The sequence below is a fragment of the Mus caroli genome, unplaced genomic scaffold (genome assembly GCF_978045245.1).
Source record: "Mus caroli unplaced genomic scaffold, Mus_caroli_1 scaffold_9, whole genome shotgun sequence".
In the NCBI taxonomy this organism is placed as follows: Eukaryota; Metazoa; Chordata; class Mammalia; order Rodentia; family Muridae; genus Mus; species Mus caroli.
In genome coordinates this window covers 44,046,764-44,072,160 of record NW_028227264.1, presented here as the reverse complement: position 1 = coordinate 44,072,160, position 25,397 = coordinate 44,046,764, and the positions used below count along the sequence as shown (strand labels likewise).

Genomic DNA, 25,397 nt, shown 5'->3' with positions numbered 1-25,397 from the left:
GCCTTGATCAGAACCTTTGTCTTGGCTTTATCCTTCTCTAGCACCCAGTCCTTTTTCACTTCCAGCCCCCCTTTCAGATAACCCAGTTTCTCCATGGTCTCTGGACAGCTACAGCAATCCCACTAAACTCAGGGTCTAGACAAGGTTGCCTACTCTCTCCCTACCTATTCAATATAGTACTCAAAGTCCTAGCCAGAGTAATTAGACAACAAAAAGAGATCAAAGGAATACAAATTGCAAAAGAAGTGAAAATCTCACTATTTGCAGATGATAAAATAGTGTACTTAAGTGACCCCAAAAATTTCACCAGAGAAATCCTAAACCTGATAAACAACTTCAGCAAAGTGGCTGGATATAAAATTAACTCAAAAAAAAAATCAGTAGCCTTCCTCTACTCAAAGGATAAATGGGTTGAGAAAGAAATTAGAGAAACAACACCCTTCACAATGGTCACAAATAATATAAAATACCTTGGTGTGGCTCTAACCCAGCAAGTGAAAGATCTGTATGACAAGAACTTCAAGACTCAGAAGAAAGAAATCAAAGAAGATCTCAGAAGATGGAAGGATCTCCCATGCTCATGGATTGGCAGAATTAATATAGTAAAAAGGGCCATCTTATCAAAAGCAATCTACAGATTCAATGCAATCTCCAATAAAACTCCAAACCAATTCCTCATTGAGTTGGAAGGAGAAATTTACAAATTCATTTGGAATAACAAAAAATCAGGATAGTGGAAAAGTATTCTCAACAATAAAAGAACTTCTAGGGGAGTCACCATCCCTGACCTCAAGCTGTGCTACAGAGCAATAGTGATAAAAACTGCACGGTATTGGTACAGTGACAGACAGGTAGATCAATGGAATAGAATTGAAGACCCAGAAATGAACCCACACACCTATGATCACTTGATCTTTTACAAAGGAGCTAAAACCATCCAGTGGAAAAAAGACAGTAAATGGTGCTGGTTCAACTGGAGGTCAGCATGTAGAAGAATACAAATTGATCCATTCTTATCTCCTTGTACAAAGCTCAAGTCCAGGTGGATCAAGGACCTCTACATAAAACCAGATACACTTAAACTAATAGAAGAGAAAGTGGGGGAAGAGCCTCAAACACATAGGCACAGGGAAAAGTTCCTGAGCAGAACACCAATGGCTTATGCTATTAAGGTCAAAAATAGACAAATGGAACCTCACAAAATTGCAAAGCTTCTGTAAGGCAAAGGACACTGTCAATAGGACAAAATGACAACCAACAGATTGGAAAAAGATCTTCACCAATCCTACATCTGATAGAGGGCTAATACCCAATATATACAAAGAACTCAAGAAGTTAGACTTCAGAGAAACAAATTACCCTATTAAAAATTGGGGTATAGACCTAAACAAAGAATTCTCAACTGAGGAATACTGAATGGCTGAGAAGCACCTAAAGAAATGGTCACCATTGGGGGCTGGAGAGATGGCTCAGCAGGTAAGAGCACTGACTGCTCTTCCAAAGGTCCTGAGTTCAAATCTCAGCAACCACATGGTGGCTCACAACCATCCGTAATGAAATCTAACGCCCTCTTCTGGTGTGTCTGAAGACAGCTACAGTGTACTTGCATATAATAAATAAATCTTTTAAAACAAACAAAAAAAAAAAAAAGAAAGAAATGGTCACCATCCTTAGTCATCAGGAAATGCAAATCAAAACAACCCTGAGATTCTACCTCACACCAGTCAGAATCGCTAAGATCAAAACCTCAGGTGACAGCAGATGCTGCAAATGATATGGAGAAAGAGGAACACTCCATCACTGTTGGTAAGGATTGCAAGCTGGTCCAACCACTGTGGAAATCAAAAAATTGGACATTGTATTACCTGAGGACCCAGCAATACCACTCCTGGGCATATACCCAAAAGATTCTCCAACATGTAATATGAACACATGCTCCACTATATTCACAGCAGCCTTGTTTATAATAGCTAGAAGTTGGAAAGAACCCAGATGTCCTTCAACAGAGGAATGGATACAGAAAATGTGGTACATTTACACAATAGAGACAATAGAATACTACTCAACTATTAAAAACAATGACTTCATGAAATTCTTAGGCAAATGGATAAAACTAGAAAATATCATCCTGAGTGAAGCAACCCAGTCACAAAAGAACACACATGGTATGCACTCACTATTAAGTGGACATTAGCCCAAAAGCTCGAAATACCCAAAATACAATTCACAGACCACATGAAGCTCAAGAAGAAGGAAGACCAAAGTGTAGATGGTTCAATCCTTCTTAGAAGCAGGGATGGAAGAAATACAGAGACAAAGTATGGAGCAGAGCCAGAAAGAAAGGCCATCTAGAGACTCCCTCATTTGGGGAATCTATCCCAAATACAGACACCAAACCCAGACACTATTGTGAATGCCAGGAAGTGCTTGCTGACAGGACCCTGATATAGCTGTCTCCTGAGAGGCTCTGACAGCGCCTGACAAATACAGAGGCAGATGCTCCCAGCCAACCATTTGACTAAGCACGGTTCCCCAATAGAATAGTTAGAGAAAGGACTGAAGGAGCTGAAGGGGTTTGCAACCCATAGGAAGATCAGCAATATCAAACAACCAGATATCCCCTCCCCCTGGAAGAGATCCCAGGGACTAAACCACCAATCAAAGAATACACATGGAGGGACCCATGGCTCCAGCCACACATGTAGGAGAAGATGGCCTTCTCCGACATCAATGGGAGGAGAGGCCCTTGGTCCTTGGAAGGCTCAATGCCCCAGTGTAGGAGAATGCCAGGGCAGGGGGTGGGGGTGGGGGTAGGAGTGGGTGAGACAGCACTCTCATAGAAGCAGGGAAAGGGAGAAGGGGATAGGGCATTTCCAGAGGGGAAAATGGGAAAGGAGATAACATCTGAAATGTAGATAAATAAAATATCTAATAAGAAATTAGATATTAAAGAAAAACAAAGAGCACAAAAATAATCATGCCCATTTAGTGAATTTGAAAGGGAGTACAGGTTAAATGTCACTTCACATTATATACTACTTAAAATATTCCTATTAAGAATTAGCTGTCTTCCTTTCAGTGCATATATAATCTTACTTTTGAATGCTGAATAATGATACTGTAAATTGGACCAAGCACTTAAGGAAGACCTAAAATAATTTAGAAATAACAACTGTGTAGTCTTCACTCATGGAAAGATACTAAACAGCCATATTTGCAACCTTAGAAACTGTACAAATAATCTGCTCTGCCAGGAAAATCTTCACCTATCTATTAATTAATAACAACACCTTCACCACATCCCTTCTTTCACTTTATTTCAGCTTTCTGTAATTCTGAGAATTTTACTCACTGACTTTCCAACCAATTAATCCCTATTTTTCCCCTTTATATATTGAGCAAGAAAGCAAAATTAATCACAACTACACTGAACAAAAGCCTCCTTCCCTGACTCAATAAATGACTCAAGGTATGCAGGAAACAAGAGTATCCTCTTTTTAATGAAATTAAGTTTATCTTTGATGAAGCTGAAATGAACACACCTCTCAACCTAAAAGAGGGTTTTTCAATAGTCAGCCCTTGTGGTTAGAAGGCTTAAAACAGCTGATGCTTAGGCAAGAGCCCGTGGATGACCAAGAGACCATCACTGAAAATGCCCTAGGATTCAAGTCCCAGTCCAAGGGTTCTCCTTCATGACCACGGCATTAAATCATTCGTTTTTTACTCTCTGTACGCCAGCAAACTACTTCAGAAGTAAACTTCCAAACAGAACAGGGGTTGCATCTCCACGCATAAAACAGAAGACAAATAATCATGACAAAAATATTGAAAAACTACAGATTGAAATGAAGTATTATGGGAAAGAATTAAGAGAAACTGGAGAAAAAGATAATCATTTGGAGTTTTTCTTCTTTTTTGTTGTTTAGTTTTGTTCTTCCTCATTTGTATTATCTTATTTTCTTAGACATATATTCAATAAAGTCAAATTCCAAACTGGATAAGACTTTACCAAGGGAATAAGCTCCCTGAGACATCATTTGTTAGTCACAGAAGGGAGCACTCGTATCGATAATAACTAGCCACAGGCACAAAAAAGAGTAAGGTGAGAATCAGAAGGAAAGTACTGGGGCTGGAGGTAAAGCTCTGTTATCGCCATCTGTCCAGTAGGTGCCAGAGCTCCAGGCTTGATTCTGAGCATAGAAACATTAAATAAACTATTGAATGTCATAATTATGGTACTTGCAATATTTATTTATGGATAATAAAATATATTGGATACAAAACATATATATCAACTGGCACTGAGGAAGATGCGCTTGTGGGTGCGTGGCTTGGTAATACTAAGAGTACTTCAAGGCTCAGGTTCGATTCCTAGCACCTGCGTGATGACTCACAAACATTTCCACCTCCAGTGCCAGGGAATCCAAGACCTTTTTCTGGATTCCTTGGGTACCCGGCATGTGTGAGATACACAGACATACATGCAGACCAATTATCCATACACATAAAATAAAAATGAATCAATAATAAGAAGAAAGCAGGTTTCTAGATAGTACCAACATAATTGTTTCGTTTCATAAACTGAGTGATCATGAGCACAAAATTATATTTCTACACACAGCAAGAGTAATATAACATAATCACATATGATTCACAAACAACCTTAATTTATACTCTAAGACTTGTGTGTGTGTGTGTGTGTGTATGTGTGTGTGTGTGTGTGTGTGTGTACGTGTTGTATTTGTATGACACATACATAACCCCAAGCTTACTGGAAAACTATTTTAAAATCTCAAGATATTCTGAAGTGAAATCAAAATGTGACAGGAAAGCTAACTTAAGTTCATGTATTTCATAGCACTTTCAAATCCTGTTCTTCTCAACTAAATAATATCCCATGACCAAAAAAAAAAAAAAAAAAAAAAATTGTTAAGCTAACTTTCTCAACTTTTTCTTGGCTTCTAAAAAACTTATTCTAAATTACATTTCTATGAAACCACTAAAAGTCACAGCTTACTATTAGGAAGAAAAGGGTATATCACCACCCATTATGCTCACTGGTCCAATAACAAAACAAAAACAATATTCTCTTTTAAATACTGCAAAGCTGCTAGACACTGGAGAAAAACCTCTTAAAACTGAAAGAGTGGTGAGTGTTATGATTAGCTTAAAGGACTTCTCAAATAAATCAGCAACCCCTAATAACAGGATGTTAAGACTATTTCACCCACTAAAACCAAATAGCCTATAAACACACGCAACTCTAATGGAAGGCCCATGAAGTAATCCTAACAATAAAGTGACATACAGAGTTAATGAGATGACAAGTAGGAATCAACTGCTACCTTAGAATGTGGTAAAGGGAACATGTATTTCCAGTCCAATGTCATAGCAAATAGTCCAGGAGTTTACAACTTGATCACCCCACCGTGAACTTAACATGAATGCATAGCAACAGTCTCTAACTTATCTTTACATACAAGAAGTTAGATGGTTTCCCCATCACTCAAATACAACATATTTAATTCAAAAGGCTAACAGAAACTTTTAACAGTTAATACTTAATTTCTGTAGCATTTTATTTTTTAGTCAACTTGTAAAATACCTGCAAATCAAATCCAAGAGTACACAAAAACATCACCCACCACGATCAAGTTGTCTTCCCAGAGACTCAAGGATAGTTCAACATATGTAAATCAATAAAGGTAACATGTTCAGCAAAATAGCTGAATACAAAATTAACTCACAAAAATCAGTAGCCTTCCTATATACAAATGGCAAAGAATTTGAGAAAGAAATCAGGGAATCAACACTTTTAACAAAAGCTTCAAAAAATAGAAAAAGTCTTGGGATATCACAAGTCAAAGACCAGTCTAATTAAAAACATCAAGTCACTGAAGTAAGAAAATGAAGATATCAGAAGATGGGAAGATCACCCATGCTCATGGATCAGTAGGATTAACATAGTAAAATTGCCATCCTATTAAAAGCAAATTTCCAGACTCAATATGATCACCACCAAAAACTCCAACACAATTCTTCAAGGAGCTTGAAAGGACAATTTTCAGCTTAACATAGAAAAACAAAACAAAATGAATCTCCCAGGATAGCTTAAACAATCTTGAATAATAAAAGAATTATCACCATCCCTAATTTATAAATTTTACTACAGAGTTATAGTAATAAAAACAGCATGGCACTGACACAAAGACAGATACCCTTTCATCAAGGGAACTGAACTGACAACCCAGACAAAATCCACACATGTAAGAACACCTGATTCTTTGAGTGGAAAAAAGAAAAAAACAACACACACACACACACACACACACACGCCAGAAATACACATTGGAAAAGAGATAGTATCTTCAACAAATGGTGCCCGTCAAACTGGCTGGCTACATTTAGAAGAATGCAAATAAACCCATACCTATCACCCTGCACAAAACTCAACTCCAAATACATCACAAACCTCAACATGGTGGGAATAGCCTTGGACTCATTGGCACATGAAGACTATCTGCCAACAGTGTTAGCACAGGCAGTAAGATCAACAATAAATGGAACCTCACAAAATTGAAAGCCTTCTGCACAGAAGAAGACATGGCCATATGAACAAAGCAGCAGCTTACAGAATGGGGAAAGGTTTTTTACCAACTACACATGCAACAGAGAGCTAATATCCAAAATAAATAGAAAACCCAAAAAATTAGATATCAATAAAACAAATTACTCAATTTTAAAAATAGGGTACAGATCTAAACAGAGAATTCTCAGAGTAAACTCAAATGGCTGAAAACACTTAAAAGAAATGTTCAACATCCTTAATCATATGGAAAATGCAAATCAAACTACTTTCAATATTTCACATTACAGCAGTCAGAATGGCTTAGATCAATAAACCAATTGACAGCTCTTGCTGGTGAGGATGTGGAACAAGGGGAACACTCATCCATTGCTGATGGGAGTGCAAACTTGTACAGCCACTACAGAAATCAATGAAAATTGATCTACCTCAAGACGCAGCTATAGCATTCTTGGGCATGCACCCAAAGAATGCTTCATCCTAGCACAGAGATGCTTTTTCAATCATTTCAGTGCTGTTCTAGCCATACAGCCAGAAAGTGTAAACATCAGATGAATGAATAAAGAAAATATGGTATTACACGATGGTACAATTTACATTCAGTCATTTTTAAAAAGCCATAAAAGTCACAGGTAAACAGATGAAACTAAAACCTATTACCCTAAGTGAAGTAACCCAGACCAAGTGTGGATGCTGGCTATTAAGTTAATAATATCCAAGCTACAATCCATATAGCCACAGAGGGCAGGCATACAGTAAAGGACTCCAGAGCTGGGAACAGATATATCTCCTAGGAAAGGGAAGTAGAATAGATAGTTATGGAAGGATGGAGGGAGAGGGAGAATTGTATAGGAGGACAGAGTAAAGAAGGGGAGGGGCCAGGAGATGAGGGAGGGAATATGGGGACAGCTAAAAGTAAGTGACATTTGAGGAGTATTACAGAAACCTAGCACAGTAGAATCTTCCTAAAATATGTGCATATATGATGGAGATCTAAATAAAACTGTCAAGGGGAGAGTCAAAGCCCCAACTAGCCATCTCAAGTCACCAAATGAAAATTCCAATATTGAGAATGAGACCCATCTAATTGAGTTGGTAACCAAAGAAGTCCCATAAGACCCCACCACCACCGCTCAAACAAACCAGGCTCGTGCCAAAACTACAGGTCGCTTTACCCATATTGACAGCAAGGCCTCACTGATGAAGACACCTACATAGCTCACTGAACATGAAGATGTTGATCTGGTGCCTACATAGAATAGGAACCTGCCACACCTAAGTGGTATAGAAAGGGACTCTTCATGCAACCCAGGGGGAGATATACTAACATCACTGAGACAAACTCTCTGATCTATTATGGTGACCTGCCTGCAAGATATGCTACGGCAATGGTGATACAAAGCTTGTGGACATAATCAACTAGGAAATGATTTGACTTAAGGCCCACTCCAAAATCTGGAACCCATAGTCAACACTGCTTGAGTGATCAAGAACCTGAGACTAGATAGATAGCTCAGGGACCTAGGGTAAAACCAAATAATACTGGCCTTAAAAAAAAAAAAAAAAAAAAAAAAAAAAAAAAAAAAAAAAAAAAAAAACACACACAAATAAGAAAAAAGGAAAATATAGCAATAAGTGACTCCTAAAGAAATTCTCCTATACTCACAGATCAATGGCTTGCTCAACCATCATCAGAGAAGTTTCCTACTGCAGCATTTGGAAAAAACCATGAAAACCCACAGGCAGATACTATACAAAGAATGAGAGATCTTGGCTCACTCAGCCCCTAAAAACAATGCATCGATCAAATCCTTCCCCTCAGAGATCAGGAGAAGAGGCAGAAAGAGCGCAAAGCTGGAGGAGTGGAAGATGGGAAGAACACAAGACCTTCCAAATGAAGGTGAACAAAGGTCATGTGAACTCACAGAGACGAGGCTGCATGAGGGCCTGCATGCATCTGCACCAGGCCCACTGCAGATACACTAGGGCTTTCAGTTTAATGTTTACCTGGGGATTCCTGAATGCAAACAAGGGGGCTCTGTTTCTTGTACCTTCCTTGGGCTCGTTTCCTTCTGTTTGTCTTGTCCCACTCGAATGTTAGTTTTTACTTTATCCTACTTTATTTCCTTATTGTCCCACAGAAACCTGTTTGCTTTCTAGTAAGAGACAAAAGGGGGGTAGATATCAATAGAAGGGGGGGGGTTGAAAGAGCTAGGAGAAGAAGCTGAAACCACAATCCATATATATAAAGAAAAAATCTATTTTCAATAAAAGGATAAATTAAGCTACAAATTAATTAACTAAAAGGTAATACCCATAGGTTCAAGTGCTGTGCTCATCCCTCGTCAGAGAAACTTCTTGCAACAGATGGGAGTTAGCACAAGACCTCACTCACAATTGGACAATGCTCAGAGCAGGAGACTTTGGAATACTCAGTCTTAATTGGATACTGTGGTGGTTGGAATATGATTACCCTACGAGAAATAGCACTATTAGGAGGTATGGCCTTGTTGGAAGAAGTGTGTCACTGTGGGGGTAGACTTTAAGGTCCTATGCTCAATGCTCCTTGCTACTTGTAGATAGATGTCAGTCTCCTCCTGCCTGCCTTCAGATCAAGATATAGAACTCTCAGCTCCTTCTCTAGCAAGGTGTCTGCCTGCATGCTGCCATGCTTCCCACCTTGCTGATAATTGACTGCACCTCTGAACCTGTAAGGCAGCCCTAATTAAATGTTATCCCTGATAAGAGTTGCCTTGGTCTTGGTGTCTGTTCACAGCAACGGAAACCCTAAGACAGATGTCTTCATCAAACCCCTCTGTTGAGGTTCAGGAAACTATCCAAAAGAGGACAAAGAAATACTTTCAGAGCCAATGGTGTTGGATGACCTAAGGAAACAGTGTTTTCCAGACACAACAGGATTGATACTCACATGAACTTACAGACTGTGGAAGCACACACAAGCCCTACATAGGGATAAGCCAGCCAGGATCCTATCACTGAGATGGGGAACTGGACATGCAGTCCCATCACTAACCAAGAAGTGGTTTACAATTGATACTTGCTGTGAAATGGAAAATCAGTTTTCTACAATGGAATGATACTGGGTGTATCAATCACATTCCTGGACAGGCCCTGTGCCCAGCAGTAGTTGGCCACACAAAAGAATCATTGGTTTGTTTCTGGGTTGGGGTGGGTGGGGGGTGACTTTTTGTTTTGTTTTATTATGTTTTTTCTTATTGATATGATGATTTTCATTTGATTGAGAAAGAGGAAGGAAGGGAGGAAGGGAGCGGAAAGACAAGATATAATGTACATAAAGTTTGGTGGGCAGGGTGGTAGGAGATCTTGGAGGAATTGATCAAAACATGGAACGAATACTCATTAATTAAAAACTATTGAATGGTCAGAATATAGCTTAATAACAGAGCACCTGCCTAAAAGATATGAGGTCCTGTGTTCATTTCCCAGTGTGCAAAAAGTAAAAGGAAAGAAAACCCATAACTACGTGACCAAAAAAAGTCTGAATTTCATTAAACAAAGAAAAAAGTATATGTGAGGACTTATATTTAAGTCCCAACATTGAAAAAACACAGCAGGAGAGTATAGAAAACAGTATCTTTGACATACTTTGTTACAGTTAAGCCTGCACTGATTAAATAGAAAACTAGCATTAAGCCAACTGTTAATATGTTTATGCTGAACCCATTAGCAAGACAGATTCAAATTTCAAGAATAAGGAAATAGTGACTGCTACCTATACCTACCATAATTTCCTACTTATCATTATAGCTGAGTAGAAAGTAAAATACGGAAGTCAGTGCTAACATAGTAAACCACGCCAGACTACATTAAGAATATCATCATACGATGTCACGTGAGGAGTAAACCTCACTGAGAAAAGCCCTGACAAAGGAGCAGATTGGCCACTTGGATAGAAATGCTTCAAGAGTAGTAAGCTATCCTAAGTAAAGAAAACAGGACATGGAAACCAAAAAATGCTTGGTTTCCTTCTTCCAGAAGGTGGCACAAGAGGTAAAAAAAGAAGTAAAAGGAAACAAATATGTATAGCTGAAAATTATCTTTCCTGTACGGATTCCAAAAGGAAACAAGAATGAAACACAGATAAACAGGTACCTTCCTAAGGGGCTATCACACCTATTCTTAGATTCAAGAGTACAGTGTGGTCAGCACAGTGGCTCAGCAAGTAAAGTGCTTGCTACATGAACTCAATACCCAGACCTGCAGAAAGGCAGAGAGGAGACAACTGACGCCACAAGCCTGAACTCAAATACACATATCACTCACAATGATAATACACAAATAACTTTTAATATAATATCAAAATGCTTGCAAGCCATTTATCTGTTAAGTATGTCAAAAGATTCATGTAAGGTAAAGTTATTTAGATATAATAACCAGAATTATTTAGCATATAACATTAACTTAGATTCAAGTTTTATAAACACTAAATCTTTTCAATAAGTTACACTACATAAAAAAAAAAAAATCTGTCTTACTTGGAGAGATAACCTAAACACTGTTGCAAGAAATAACATCTTTGTGAACCTCAAAAGTAAATTTTATAACACAGAAACCTACTACACTTAGAGATAATACAGAATAAAGTGTCAAAGTGTGACCCACAAGGACATCTGCTGTGCACAGACACGCTTCTTTGTTGTTACTGCTTAATTCTTGCTGTGCTGAAGATCAAAACCATAGTCTTACATAAAACTATAACAAAAAAACCATTAATATCAACAGAGGCATAGCTAGTTCATAAACATATAATTTGATATGGGTAATAACAATGATATGTGTTAGGAAAGGCAGCCAAAGTAATGAAAAGTATTTTTTAAAAGTCCCAAATACTCTTTGCTAAGATAATCCCAGGAATTGTTAATAGAACTATTAAGTAAGAGTAGCCTTTCTTCCAAAATATATAATACAGACACAAACAGCACATATATAATACAAATGAACAAAACCAGATTATTTTATCTTCTAGTAAAACATTTTTAAGACAATGGCTTACATTTTGCATTAAAAATTCATCATCTGAGTTGGACCTGGTGGCTAAGATCTGTAATCCCAGCTACTTAGGAGAGAGGCCTGCCTCAGCTACCAAACAAGGAACAGGTCAGTGTGACCAACTTAATGAGATCCTGTCTCAAAGTAAAAAGTAAGCTAGGGTTAACTTTGCATTGCACACAGATAGCCCTAGTTTCAACATTTAATACTGCATAAAATAAAAAAACCTGTAATTCAAAATAATTACTTTAATACTAAATATCGCTATCCTTAAATGCACGAATGGGATTGATTTATGTGTAAGAAAAACTTGAAAAGCTTACCAATTAAATCTTGTTCATTAGACAAAACTGAAAGGGGAAATACGTAACCAAGTTATGAACCAAACTTATATCCTGCTCATGATTTTTATGAATGTATGCTGTGTTATAGTCATCTCCTTTATGTCTACCTCCTAACAACAACGTTTCTGACCTTGAACACCTGGCTTCTTGGAGTTTTATTCCCATTGTAGCCCATATCGATTCCATTACTGGGAGATGAGGGACCAATTCGAAAGACATGACAAAATATCCTCACAATCCTCAAAAGGCTCTTCATCTGCGCATCATAATTGCTAGATAAACTGAAAATGAAAAATTAAAATGTGAACACATTAGGTGGAACCAAACAAATTGATTTTCAAATATTTATTTTAAACATATTTAGTCCACTAACTAACTGTCTCATGAATTCTCTGTGTTAATTTCTTACCCATTCTAGGAGAAAGAAGTTTGTTGAGCAGAAAATATATTATTATATATATATATTAGTATGCAACATTAAGTATATATTAATACATGGTATTAAATTCATTATTTGTTATGAATTAGTAGATTTCTAATTTTTAAGTACCCAGAATATACCACCAGTATAGCATAAACTATGAAGAATATTATCTTTAGATACAAACGGTAAGGAAATTTATTCACTTCCAAAAGTGTACTTGTGAATTACTGACTTTACACCGCACCTCAGTTTACCCTGGATGTCAAAGCTGGTGTGTAACAAGTTAGTAAACAGTGTGTGAACTTACAACTGAATCTGGATGGCTCCAAAGCCCATAGCCCATGGGGGGTTTTTTGTTGTTGGTTGGTTGGTTTTTGAGTTTTAGCATATTAAAGTCACAAATTATACCTCACTGTATTATAAAAGAGACGAATAGAAATAATATGCATATGCTTTTAATTCAGAATTTCATATATTCATATAGTGTTTTGATCAAATATAGTCCCCATTCATCCCCCTCCACTTCTTCCCTCCTATGATTTAATTAGCTTATCTAAGTCTTAGGTTTCATCAAATACATGAGTTACTAGGAATGACTAAACAAAAGTGGACAGAGTACATTATGGAAGCCTTGGCTCCAATGAGTCATAAAGCAGAAGAATCTAAAAGTGCTTCCAAAGAGAAGACCAAAAGCAACTTAGGAAATACAAACAAGTAAGAAGGTGATACTGGTCTGAATTAGAAGACCTTTCAAGTAAAGAGTACAGGAGCACAGAAAGTAGCAGAGAATAAGTAGCTCACAAATGTATTCCCACTTCAGAGCATGAAACCTGAAGACATCAAGTTCAAAGCCAGCCTGAGCTACATAGCAAGACCCTAAACAAGTTCAGAGCCAGCCAGAGCTATACAGCAAGACCCCATCGGGAAAGAGAAGGCAAGTGTTGGGGCAGAATGACTTTCATGGGAATAACAATAAGTCTGACAATGTAGCTTTGTATGCAGTTTTTATAGACTCTGCATGTAGAAAGAGAAAGTTCTCTAGCAATGTACAAAGGTAAAAGGTTATCACAAACTGTCACTGTAGAAATAATTAGTGAGTCATACAAAGAAGAATGCATTCAAATTAGAAGAGGGTCAAATCCATTAGAAACAGTAACACACTAAGTACTTGGTAATAGCTGCCTATTCTCCTAGTAGGAGTGGCTAATCACATACAAAGATGTATAGCAAAGATATAAGCTATACATAAAAGTAAGCAATATAAAGTTTAGTTCCTTAGGCTCAGCAATGAGTTATTGAAACCATAGAATCTAAAAAGAATTAAAGACAGGCGGTGGTGGTGCATGCCTTTAATCCCAGTACTTGGGAGGCAGAGGCAGGTGGATTTCTGAGTTCGAGGCCAGCTTGGTCTACAAAGTGAGTTCCAGAACAGCCAGGGCTATACAGAGAAACCCTGTCTCAAAAAACAAAAACAAAGAATTTAAAATGGAAGTAGGGAGAGAAGCAGTTCAGGAAAAAAAACTATAATGAATATGATGAAGGAATGCTGAACACTGAAACAGTAGGGGATCAACCCAATTTTGTAACTCGGAGACTCAGAGTCCTGGACTATGTTCTTATGTAGCCCTGGCTGACCACAAACTCCTTATGTAGCTGAGGATGATCTTGAACTCCTGGTCCTCCCAACTGCCTAGACTGAAAGGAAATATGACCACACCTAAGACAATAGCAGCTTCTTCACACACATTTACTTGTAGGACTAATCTTAAGCAATCATTTTACAAAATTCCGTACACATATGCCAAAATTCACATTAGTATGTTCTAGGTTTCTTTATAAAGTCTCTTGAATAAGCTGATCAGCCAGAGATTTTTAAACAAAATGACAAACCTTAAATGTGGTGGTTTCAACGAGAAGGCCCTACAGCCTAGGCATATGCATGCTTGCTCTGAAGTTGGAGGCACTTTGGAGAAACACAGGAGGTGTAGCCTTATTGTTACTGAAGTATGGTATTGAACTGGATAGGGGCTTTAAGAGTTTAAAAATGTGCACCACTTAAAGCCTGCTCTCTGCTTCCTGTTTTGAGTCAAGGTGTGAATCCTCAGCTTCTGCTCCAGCCGTCTTACCTGCTGCTTGCTGCCATGCTTCCCTGCCACAATGGACTCTTATCCCCCGACAACCTTAAGTAGATGGACCCTTCTCTGAGTTGCCAAAGACATGGTGCTTTATCACAGTGTAGAAAAGTAACTAATAGGGTAAGTCAGCAAATTGTTTAAACAGCTCATCAATGACAAAAGATAGCTAATTACTGAGGAGATCAAACAGACAGACACTCCTCTGTACTGAGTCCCTGGAATGCTTACCTAAGCAGCTTATGACCATTTGTCGTAGCAACTTCAGCAAGGCCTGTCAGGATCTTTAGGTACTGGCTTTCACTTTGTTGAGACAAATGCTGCAGAACTTGCCGTAACTGGTTTTATATAAATTAAAAACCAAAGTGATTACACAGTAAGTAACCCGTTTATTCTATCAATATATATACATGCTTAATAAATGCCTTAAAGCCAGTCAACTAAAATCAAGAACTTTACAATTATTATACTCTATAAAAACTTAAGAGCCAATAAAAGAAAGAGATGAAAAACAATCTTTCTTCAAAATTATCCAGTTAAAAAAATACACACAGGAAATCAAGTATGCATCTAAAAATTTAATTCTAAACATCTGAAGTTTATAAAGATTTCCAAATCTGTAACTTTTCCAAGACTATAGCTATCACGAATACTGAGCTAGGGGTTGGAGATACAGCTCAGCAGGCATGAGGCCCCAGGTTTACACCCTAGCAGCACAAAACTACAGGAAAAAGAGCTCAGTGATCAAGTAGTTACCAGTCATTACAAAGTATTCCTCCTTCATATTCCTGTCCTCTATCCATGAGGAAGTTATCATAAGGAGGGCCACTCAGATGATTCAGAGGGCCAATGTCGATAAGACATGTTATTATGTATACCACACTACAATATTCCTAGTAACTCCAACTTGTCCCTAAGCACCCAAAACCTCTAGATGGTCACATTTTTTATAAGATATAGCAACTGAATATATTCAATGCATATTTTCCCATAAACTTAAAGTCATCCTCACATAATTTGTCATGTCTAATAAAATATAAGTGTTATGTAAATAGTTGCTATACTATATATTTTAGGGAATAATAACAAAAAGTCTGATCATGTTTAATTATAATATTTTTGAACAATAATTGGTTTTTTGGCTGTAGAATCCCCATATATCAAGGGCTAACTATAACTCATAGTTATATAATGCACAACCAACTCATTACTAAAATGAATATAACAATTTTAATTACTATTCATTTACAACCTATTAGCAAGCTTACGCTACCATGTTTTCCCGAAGGTCTTCATTCTGTGTCATTTGAACAATAGTCTGGAAAAGCCTCGGGTGATACTGAATTAACACTTCACAGGTCTGTCCATAGCCACCCTAAAAACAAAATTTACAATTTTTCAGGTTTAAAAACAAAGAGACATTTAAAGATCATACTTTTCACAGACAAAACATCTTTATACTCTCATTTACAAAAAACATTGTTTTATAATTTGTAATTTCTATCATAAGTGCGCTTGGAATTATATATTAAAAGCATACCTGTACACATAGATCTAAAGGGGTTACTCCATTTTTATCTGGTAAATATTTGGCTCCTCGTAATAGAAGAATCTGTGCAGTATCTCTCTGACCATGACTGTATAGAAATAGAACCAAGTTAAAAACCTAATCTTTTAATTTAACTTTTCTCTATAAATTAGAACACTACACTGCAGAGACACATCACTTGACAGCAATAGAGACTATGCAGATTTCCCAGAAATGTAAACAAATTAAAAACAAGCTCACTGTATTTCAACCAAATGGCACTGTACAAAACATAATTTATAGCCAATTTGAATTAAACATTCATAGTGCCCTGCTATGAATTTAGTGAACAACTATAATAGGTTTTATCATTCTGTTGATAATTTATGACAACAGTATTTACTGTCCTTGATACACATACCAATTAACCAGAACTAACTTAAGAATAATAATCTAGGGGGCTGAAGAGATGGCTCAGTAGTGAAGAGAACCTCTACTCTTCCAGGGGATCAGAGTTCAATTCCCAGTACCTATCTGGAGGCTCACAACTGAATGTAACTCCAGTTTCAAGTTCCAAAAGATTCAATACCCTCTTCTGTCCTCTGCAGGCAACAAGCACACAAGTGGTAGATAGACATATACATTCAGGCAAAACACACACACACACACACACACACACTAAATAAATAAATAAACAAACAAATAATTTTAATAGTAGCCAAATTTTGCCAGCAAAAACAAACAAACCAGTAGATTGATCCTCTGAAAACAACAGCATTATTATTAATATTCAATAAGAAATCTCACTCTGTTGTCCAGGTTGGCCCCCAAACTCAGGGCAATTCTACCTCAGTCACATAGCTGCTGATACAGATGTAGAGCAGAATGCTCAGAAGTCTTCATCAGGCATCAGTGTTATTATGCTGGCGGTACCAGCCAAAGTATGACAAAGCTATTACAATACTGGTTAACTCATACTATCCTATGCTAGGCTGCTCCCTATTATGCTCAAAACTAAAATTGAAAAGTCACCAAGATAAACTTAACTTATATCAGAACACAGTGACACCTCTGCTAGATGTCAATAATCTAGAGTTTTTATAAAAACTATCCAATTTTAATAACTCACTTACAGTTGCTTAATGTCCATATTTTCAGTCTTTCCACTCAAATTGTCAACTTTCAAATTTTTTACATTTATTTATTTTATATGTATGTTTTCCCTACATGTGTATGTGTGCACCACACATGTAATTTGCCTGGTGTCCTCAGAGGGCAAAAGAAAGAGTCAGGTCCTTTAGAAATGAGTTAAGCAATGGTTGTCAGTCCCCATCTAAATGCTGGGAACTGAACACTGGTCCTCTGCCATGACAAGTGCTGTTACAGGCTGCTATGTCATCTCTCCAGCCCTAAGCTGCCAATATCTACATAGCAGACTTATTCTACAGCACCAAGAATGGTAGTGGCACATAACACTGACACATCACACTTTATAAATTAAACTCTAAGCTTTAACATATTTCGTACACTTGATAAATAAGCATTACAGAATGGATGAAGAAAGAAAGGAAATAACAAGCAGAAGCCTAACACAATTTCGTAGATCTAATAGGTGACAAATGTTATCTCAGTCTTTTCGTCATCAGGGATGTAACTGTGACAGCTGTGTTACATGAGTTGTTAAATAAACAGGAAACCATTAGCCTAAAAGATGTCCCTGTGCAACAGGAGATGGCTCCTATGCAACAGTAAATAAGCAAGGAAGAGCATGTCGTTCATAACAAATATTCAGATGTGACAGAGGGTGTGTGAGGGTGTGAGGGTGTGAGGGTGTGTGTGTGTGTGTGTTTTCACCCACACTTTCTAGCTCTTGCTTAATTTCTTGTTATAGCTTAAGTAACTAGAGAAGTAGGAGTAGTGTATTTGGCCTTCTGGCCTTGGTTCTTGAAGTAGCTTTGGAACACTCAAGTAAAAAGACAGTTTTCATTAGGCTGTTAGCACCAAAACCTCTCCAGTACTATCCTGTCCCTCATCAAGCAGCTCCTTGTTTCTTTCACCAAGGCAAATTATCCTAAGTGAGCCATAGACAGTAAAAGTTCTCTCCTCTGACATCTTTCTGATCTACCTTGTCTAAGGATCAATCACAGGACCCGCAGTTCAGACAGTGCCCTACCTCGGACCTAAAAGGAAGGAATTAAGACCATGAAGACTTTGAACAGAAACACCTGCTGGGTTTGCCACTCTGTCCTAACATATTAAGTCACACATCTCTTTTGGCACGGTCGTACATGTTTCAATCACACCAATACGAAGAAGCTTCCATTTAAAAAACAAAAACAAAACAAAACGAATCAGGACTAGAAAACTCCTGGCTGGCTGAGAAGAGACAGCCTTGTAGGAAGGTGACTAAGAAGCCAGCCCAGAGGATAGTGCATCTCATCGAACTATCTACAAGAAATGGAGCTCCTACACTTAAGAGTCTTCTAGACTTACTCTCTGGGTCTCTGGGTCTGGTGCTTATTTATGTCTCTTACAATATCTGTCATAATCTAATCAACACAAGCACAGTCTCCCTGAGATCTAGGAGGGAGTCCTAGAAAGCCCAGCTGGCAGCCAGATCAGAAACCACAGGATAAGACCTGCTCCAAGTACCTAAGATGCAGAGTAATCTATTAGGACTGAGCCCACAACTTCTGGGATCAGGCACTAACACCCAGTAGATGGAGTAACAACTGACTCAAGATGTTCAACTTATGGTCACTGCATAATCAACTGCTGGCTCCCTGACGGGGAGGAAACGCCTCCCATTTCGGAGTGACAGAAGTGGTCTATATGGTGAGTAGGACAAACTGAGTATTTTACCTGTACGTTCACAGATTAGGTTTCAGCCAACCACAGAGCCAATCCATCAAACTATGCCCAAATAAGCCAAACCCATGGCTGCAGTCACTCCAGATCCTGCACACTGCCTCAGGGCTCACTGTTCAGACACTACTAGCACAGAGCTCTTTGAATCCCTGCTGGTGCTGAGCACTATTTAGTTTACGTGGTGTTCTTTGGGCAAATCACCTGTGCTTAATCTAATCTATGTAAAGTTTCTTTCTAAAAGGTCCATCCAAAGTTTCAAGAGTAATAGTTGCTCAAGATCAACAAATAAAAACTACATAAGTGCTTTTTAAGCCTCCATATAAAAATTTTTGTCATACATATAGCAAAACAAAATATTACCACGAGGGCTAGAGAGGCAGCTTAGAGGTTGAGTGTATCTGAGCTTAGTTCCCAGCAAACCCATGTCAAGTGTCTGTACAAATGTCTGCACTCCTGCACAGGGGGATCCAGTGTCACCTGTGGGCACTAGCACTTTGATACATATGCCTATACATAGGCACATACATATACATAAAATTAAAATTAAACAAATCTTGGGGCTGGAGAGATGGCTCCGTAATGAAGAACACTTGCAAAAGATCAGGGTTCAGTGCCCAGTACCCACATGGCAGCTCCCAGCCATCTGTTACTCCAGCTCCAGAGGATCTAATGCCCACTTCTGAATGCCACTGGCACCAGGCACTCAAATGACACAAAGTCATACAGGCAGACAAAAAACATACATAAACATTTTAAAATCTTATTGTAAAGAAAATAATAAAAATAAATCTTTAAAAAGAAAAATTCGCTGGGCAGTGGTGGTGCACACCTTTAATCCCAGCACTTGGGAGGCAGAGGCAGGTGGATTTCTCAGTTTAAGGCCAGCCTGGTCTACCCTGTCTCAAAAAAACAAAAACAAAAATAATAATAATAATAATAATGACGATGCACATGAAGAAATGCCACTACATTTTGAGAAAACTATATTTCAAGAAATACCTGAAAATCACACTTAAAATGAAGTGACACTTCATTTCAAAAATGGATTAAAAATAAGAAGCAACTGCTTGTGGCATACAGTATGTAAAAAGCACAATTAGTAGTCCAAGTGCCACATATATAAATTGTAATAGTTTACAATTATCCTATGAAAGACTATGAAGAGTTACAGAAAAAAATATTTTTGTTTGATTTTTGAGATAGGATCTCACTATGTAACCCTGGAAGGCCTGGAACTTGCTTAGTAGACAGAATAGCCTTGAACATAAAGAGATCTGCCTGTCTCTTATCAGTTGCACTGATACTAACAACCAGCATTAAACACTAGCTAATGCTAACCAGTATCAGCTGTACTCTGCCTATGTACTCACACTAAAAACCAGCACTACCACACCTGGCTAAGATTTTTTTTAACTGCCAACTGTTTTTAATAGCCAGCTTTATAATTAAATCCACTAGAATAAAAAGAAACACACAGGATGATATATAATGCCTTGTGTCTAAGATACAAATGGAGTACAAATGCTCTCAATGGGAAACACTGCAGTGTATTTTGGGTTACCCCTCACAGGCTGATGTTCTGAACAGTTGACTGTATTTTAGCATATTTAGTATTAAAATAATCTTTAAAGTAAATAACTGAAGAAGTTTACTGAATAATTATTCTTTATAAAAAATTAAAGCTAATATATGTTTATTAACGCTTTGGTAATTCCATACTCACCCTACCATCCCTCCTCCCAGACCGTCCTCCCAAGTCCATGTCCTTTTCTTCCCCAATAACCCCACTAAGTCCAATTTGTGCCACCCACATACTCTGGGTGTGGGGCATCCCATCCAGTACAGTGTAGTCAACCCAGCAGGGGCCACACTTACAGAAAAGACTCGTCCTCTCCCTACAAAGACTAACTTTTATACTGATTGAGATAATAATCTTTCCGGGGCCATAATGTAGTTTATGAAAACAGAACTGTTTCCCCAGCCCAGCTTTCTAACTCTGGGCTCTTTCAGTCTTAAATGTCTAAGAACGTCCACTAGTGCATCTAATAATGGGAACTAAAGCAGCAACAGTTTTAATTGATTATGAACAGAAACTATATTTTACTATTTTACAAGTTTGTGTATTTAAATGTAAAGGCTATTTTATATACTATCTTGTTTTGAGTTTTCTAAGTAAAAAGCATTGCTTGGCAGGAGTTACACTCTACGCTCTGAAGCTTGTACTTTTGTAACGCCTCAAAAACCTCTAAAACTCCACCAACAATTTACCTATATATGTTAAATTTATTTTACTTTTCCTAATAAAAGTTATCTGTAAATAGAGAAAATACCTGAGAATGTAGAAATCACAGTGCAATTAAGACCATGCCCTGAGGGCTGCAGAGATGGCTCAGGGAGTTATATGTGTGTACTGGGCAAGCATGAGGAAGGGATCTGAAATCCCCAGCACCCATATGAGCCGCCAGGCATGCACACCTGTAACCTCAGCACTGCTGGAGGTGCCGAGACAGGAGAATCACAGGGGCTTACTGAACACTTCGTACTTCTCTGGCCTTAGCATGCATGCACACATACAATCAGGTGCCACCACACAAATTAAGACAGGTTAGAAGTAAAATGAACAGTGCCCCATATATCATTCTCCTACAATGAGAAATTTATTTTTTGTTTCATTTCTTACTACCTTTTCTCAAAAAGATCCAATGCTTGCTAAAGTAAAAATTGTCAACTCAGTGGTCATGCCCATAATGCTGAGCATTTGGCTGAGGAGAAAAGGATTGTCAGGAGTTCTAGGCCAGCTTTGCCCATGTAGTGACAAGCCAGACTGGACTAGAATAACACTGTCTTTAAAATAAAAATTAAGAATAGCTTAGCATGGCACAATATCCCTGTGTTTAATTCCTAGTACCACATATACAGGCACACACCTGAGTTTTAAAAAAAAATCTTTGGTATGAATATGGAAAAAGAATAAATACTTTTAAAACAATCTCTTAGCCATATTCTTGTATTCAGACAAGCTATAGGAATAGTTTAGTTCTGCATAAAATAGATTATATTAGATATTCTGAATGCCATTGTTGCATGTGTAACTATGGTGATTCACTTATAAGCACTCATAAACACCTAAGTACAAACTACTGTACAGATGTTAGATAGAAAGCAGCAAAAACAGACATTCGTTTTGCTTTCACTGATGCTAAGAAAGACTACAAACTAGTAAATGAGTAGTAGAAATAAGTAGGTAGCAAATAGGGAGGTAGAAAATACTATAGAGGCTGTACTGGCTATTTTGTGTCAACTTGACACAGCTGAGTTATCACAAAGAAAGGAGCTTCAGTTGAGGAAATGCCTCCATGAGATCCAACTGTAAGGCATTTTCTCAATTAGTGATCAAGGGGGAAAGGCCCCTGTGGGTGGGACCATCCCTGGGCTGGTAGTCTTGGTTCTATAAGAGAGTAGGCTGAGCAAGCCAGAGGAGGCAAGCCAGTAAAGAACATCCCTCCATGGCCTCTGTATCAGCTCCTGCTCCCTGACCTGTCTGAGTTCCAGTCCTGACTTCCTTTGGTGATGAACAGCAGCATGGAAGTGTAAGCCGAATAAACCCTTTCCTCCTCAACTTGCTTCTTGGTCATGATGCTTATGCAGGAATAGAAACCCTGACTAAGACAGAGGCCATACTATAAGACTGTAATAGAAAATTTGAGAAGAGATTTTAAATTGGTCAGATCTGTGTTTCTAAAAAGCAAGTTAAAGCCAGGCCTTTTTTTTTTTTTTTTTTTTTTTAATTTGACAGAAGTTAGAGATACCAGGGAAGAGGAGCCTTGATTTAAAAACTGACTCCATCACACAGCCTGTAGGCAAGTTTGTAGGGCATTTTCTTACATTGATGATTGATATGAAAGACTAAACTGGGCAGTTCAGTGTATCAGTGCCACCGCTATGCCACTCCCAGAGTGGTAATCATAGATGGCAAAAGAAAGCAGGCTAAGCCTCCATAGTCTCTGCTTCGGTTCCTGCCTCCAGGTTCCTGTCTTGAATTGCTGCCTTGGCTTTCCTCAATGAACTGTGTGACCAGGCATCTGTAAACCAAATAAACCTTTCTTTCCCAAAATGATTTTGGTCAGTTTGGTCACAGCAACAAAAGCCTATAATCCAAGCCTAGGGAATGCAGAGGCAGGAGGTTGAGGCCAGCATGGATCACACTCCTATCTCCACCAAAAGCAGGTGGCAGGTGTCAAGTGAAGTTAAAGCCACACAAAATGCCTACAAAACCACAACAGACAAAACACCATGGAGAAACTACAGTGGACACTGGCACTTAAGAGAACGAAAAGAGGACAAGCATGGCTAAAGCACGTGAGAACTGAGTGAGTCTCACAGGCCTAGAGACTCTTGGCTTATGTGAGATGCACCAAGGACACAATGAAACACTCTCAAGTGGCAAGAACTTACTTTTTTTTTTTTTTTTTGGTTGTTTTTCAAAGGGCCACTGAGGAAACTCTTCGCTGAGGAAAGAGTTTACTAGACGGAAGCAAGAGTACAGTCAGGGGAGTGGGTTGACTTCAGCAGCACTCTAGATGTAACAACTTTCAAGTAGCTTTAGAGAGTCTGCAGATGCAGAAAACGTTCTGAAGGAAGACTTTAAAGAACTTACTAATAATAATAGGTCCCAAATGCAGAGTCAAAAAGTAATAATGATTTAATTTCTGCATTAAACAAGTAGGAAGATATGATGTACAAGAAAGATACGAAAAGGAAAATAAGATGTTGTATTTGGGACATGTTAAAATCTGAGAGTTCCTATGATAATGTAGCCAAACTGGGAGCCTCAAAGATATTTCTAATCTAAAAATAAACACCAAAGATTATAATATAGAGAAAAATTTAAAGAATTTAAAAAATGTTAAATGGGCCGAAGAAATGACTCAGCAGTTAAAAGCACTGACTGCTCGTCCAAAGGACCGAGGTTTAATTCCCAGCACCGTGGAGTCTTACGACAGCTCCAGGGGATCGGAAATCTTCTGGCCTCCAAGGGCATTGCATACACATGTATATAGACATACATACAGGAAACCATCCATAAACATAAAATGACAAAGTTTTCAAAAAATTTTAATATAAAAGGTAGAATATTATTCCAGAGACTCAAGGTAATGTTTTTCATAAATTCATGTCATAATAGAAATGGGTTACCTGTAAATGTGAATGTCACTTTTATTTTCTTTTTTTTTTTAATTTAATTCAATTTTTTTTTAATTAGGTAATTTCCTCAATTACATTTCCAATGCTATCCAAAAAGTCCCCAATACACTCCCCCCTCAGTCCCCCACCCACCCACCCTCACCCCTTGGCCCTGGCATTCCCCTGTACTGGGGCATATAAAGTTGGCAAGTCCAATGGGTCTCTCTTTCCAGTGATGGCCTACTAGGCCATCTTTTGATACAAATGCAGCTAGAGACAAGAGCTCTGGGGTACTGGTTAGTTCATAATAATGATCCACCTATGGGGTTGCAGTTCCCTTTAGCTCCTTGGGTACTTTCTCTAGCTCCTCCATTGGGGGCCCTGTGATCCATCCAATAGCTGACTGTGAGAATACACTTCTGTGTTTGCTAGGCCCCGGCATAGTCTCACAAGAGACAGCTATATCTGGGTCCTTTCAGCAAAATCTTGCTAGTGTATGCAATGGTGTCAGCGTTTGGAAGCTGATTATGGGATGGATCCCTGGATATGGCAGTCTTTAGATGGTCCATCCTTTCTTCACAGCTCCAAACTTTATCTCTGTAACTCTTTCCATGAGTGTTTTGTTACTTTTATTTTCTCAAATAAAATGATAAAAGCTACACCCACGCTTTTCAAATACATGGCTTGGGCTGAGCCCATATACCTAGATTCTATCTAACTATCCCTAGGCCTAGGCCTGGAAGATCCTAGCCCCAATATAATCCAATCTTCTACAAGCCCAGACCAGCTTCAGAATTTAGCCCCCATCAGCTAATCGAGGCCTAGAATGTTTCTGCTTCCAAGACTAACTGCTGAATAAACTCACACTTTCTAGCTCTTTCTAAACTCTGGCTGGTTAGGTCAACTCAGTTGTTCTGGTTCAAACTCCTCCCAAAGCTGACTAACTCAAACTGACTTCTCTGAGCCTTTCTCCAGATACTAAACTGCTGTGAACTGAACTGAGCTGAGCACAAGTGAACTGAATTGAATGGATGAACTTGCTATCCCTCACTATTCTTCAAGTAGCCTCTCTTTCCTGTCTGTCCTCATGAGAGTTGGATGTATCCTATCTCTGACTCATTCTGTCAAATCTTTCTCTGATGTCACTTTGTCTGCCCCTCAATTAGTCATTATTGTTTGGGATCAATGGTGTGTGCTAAGGGTATGTCTGTATTCCAGCCACAGGGATTAAAGGTGTGTGGCATGTCTACATTCCAGCTGAACTGTAAATTTGGGTGTGATCCTTTGCCAGAGCAACCAT

At 38.3% G+C, this 25,397-nt stretch overlaps 1 protein-coding gene across 3 annotated transcripts in view; it reads right to left on the bottom strand.

Annotated features, from left to right (window-relative positions):
* The window catches only part of Hace1 (HECT domain and ankyrin repeat containing E3 ubiquitin protein ligase 1), a 125,648-nt gene that overhangs the window by 44,068 nt on the left and 56,183 nt on the right, over positions 1-25,397 (bottom strand). For all 3 annotated transcript variants that reach the window (XM_021175364.3, XM_029482603.2, XM_029482604.2), the window contains exons 8-11: positions 16,058-16,154; positions 15,791-15,892; positions 14,749-14,855; positions 12,092-12,242 (exon numbers count right to left, since the gene is read on the bottom strand). In XM_021175364.3, coding sequence (XP_021031023.1) covers positions 12,092-12,242; positions 14,749-14,855; positions 15,791-15,892; positions 16,058-16,154 — 457 coding nt within the window. The remainder of the gene's footprint in view (positions 1-12,091; positions 12,243-14,748; positions 14,856-15,790; positions 15,893-16,057; positions 16,155-25,397) is intronic.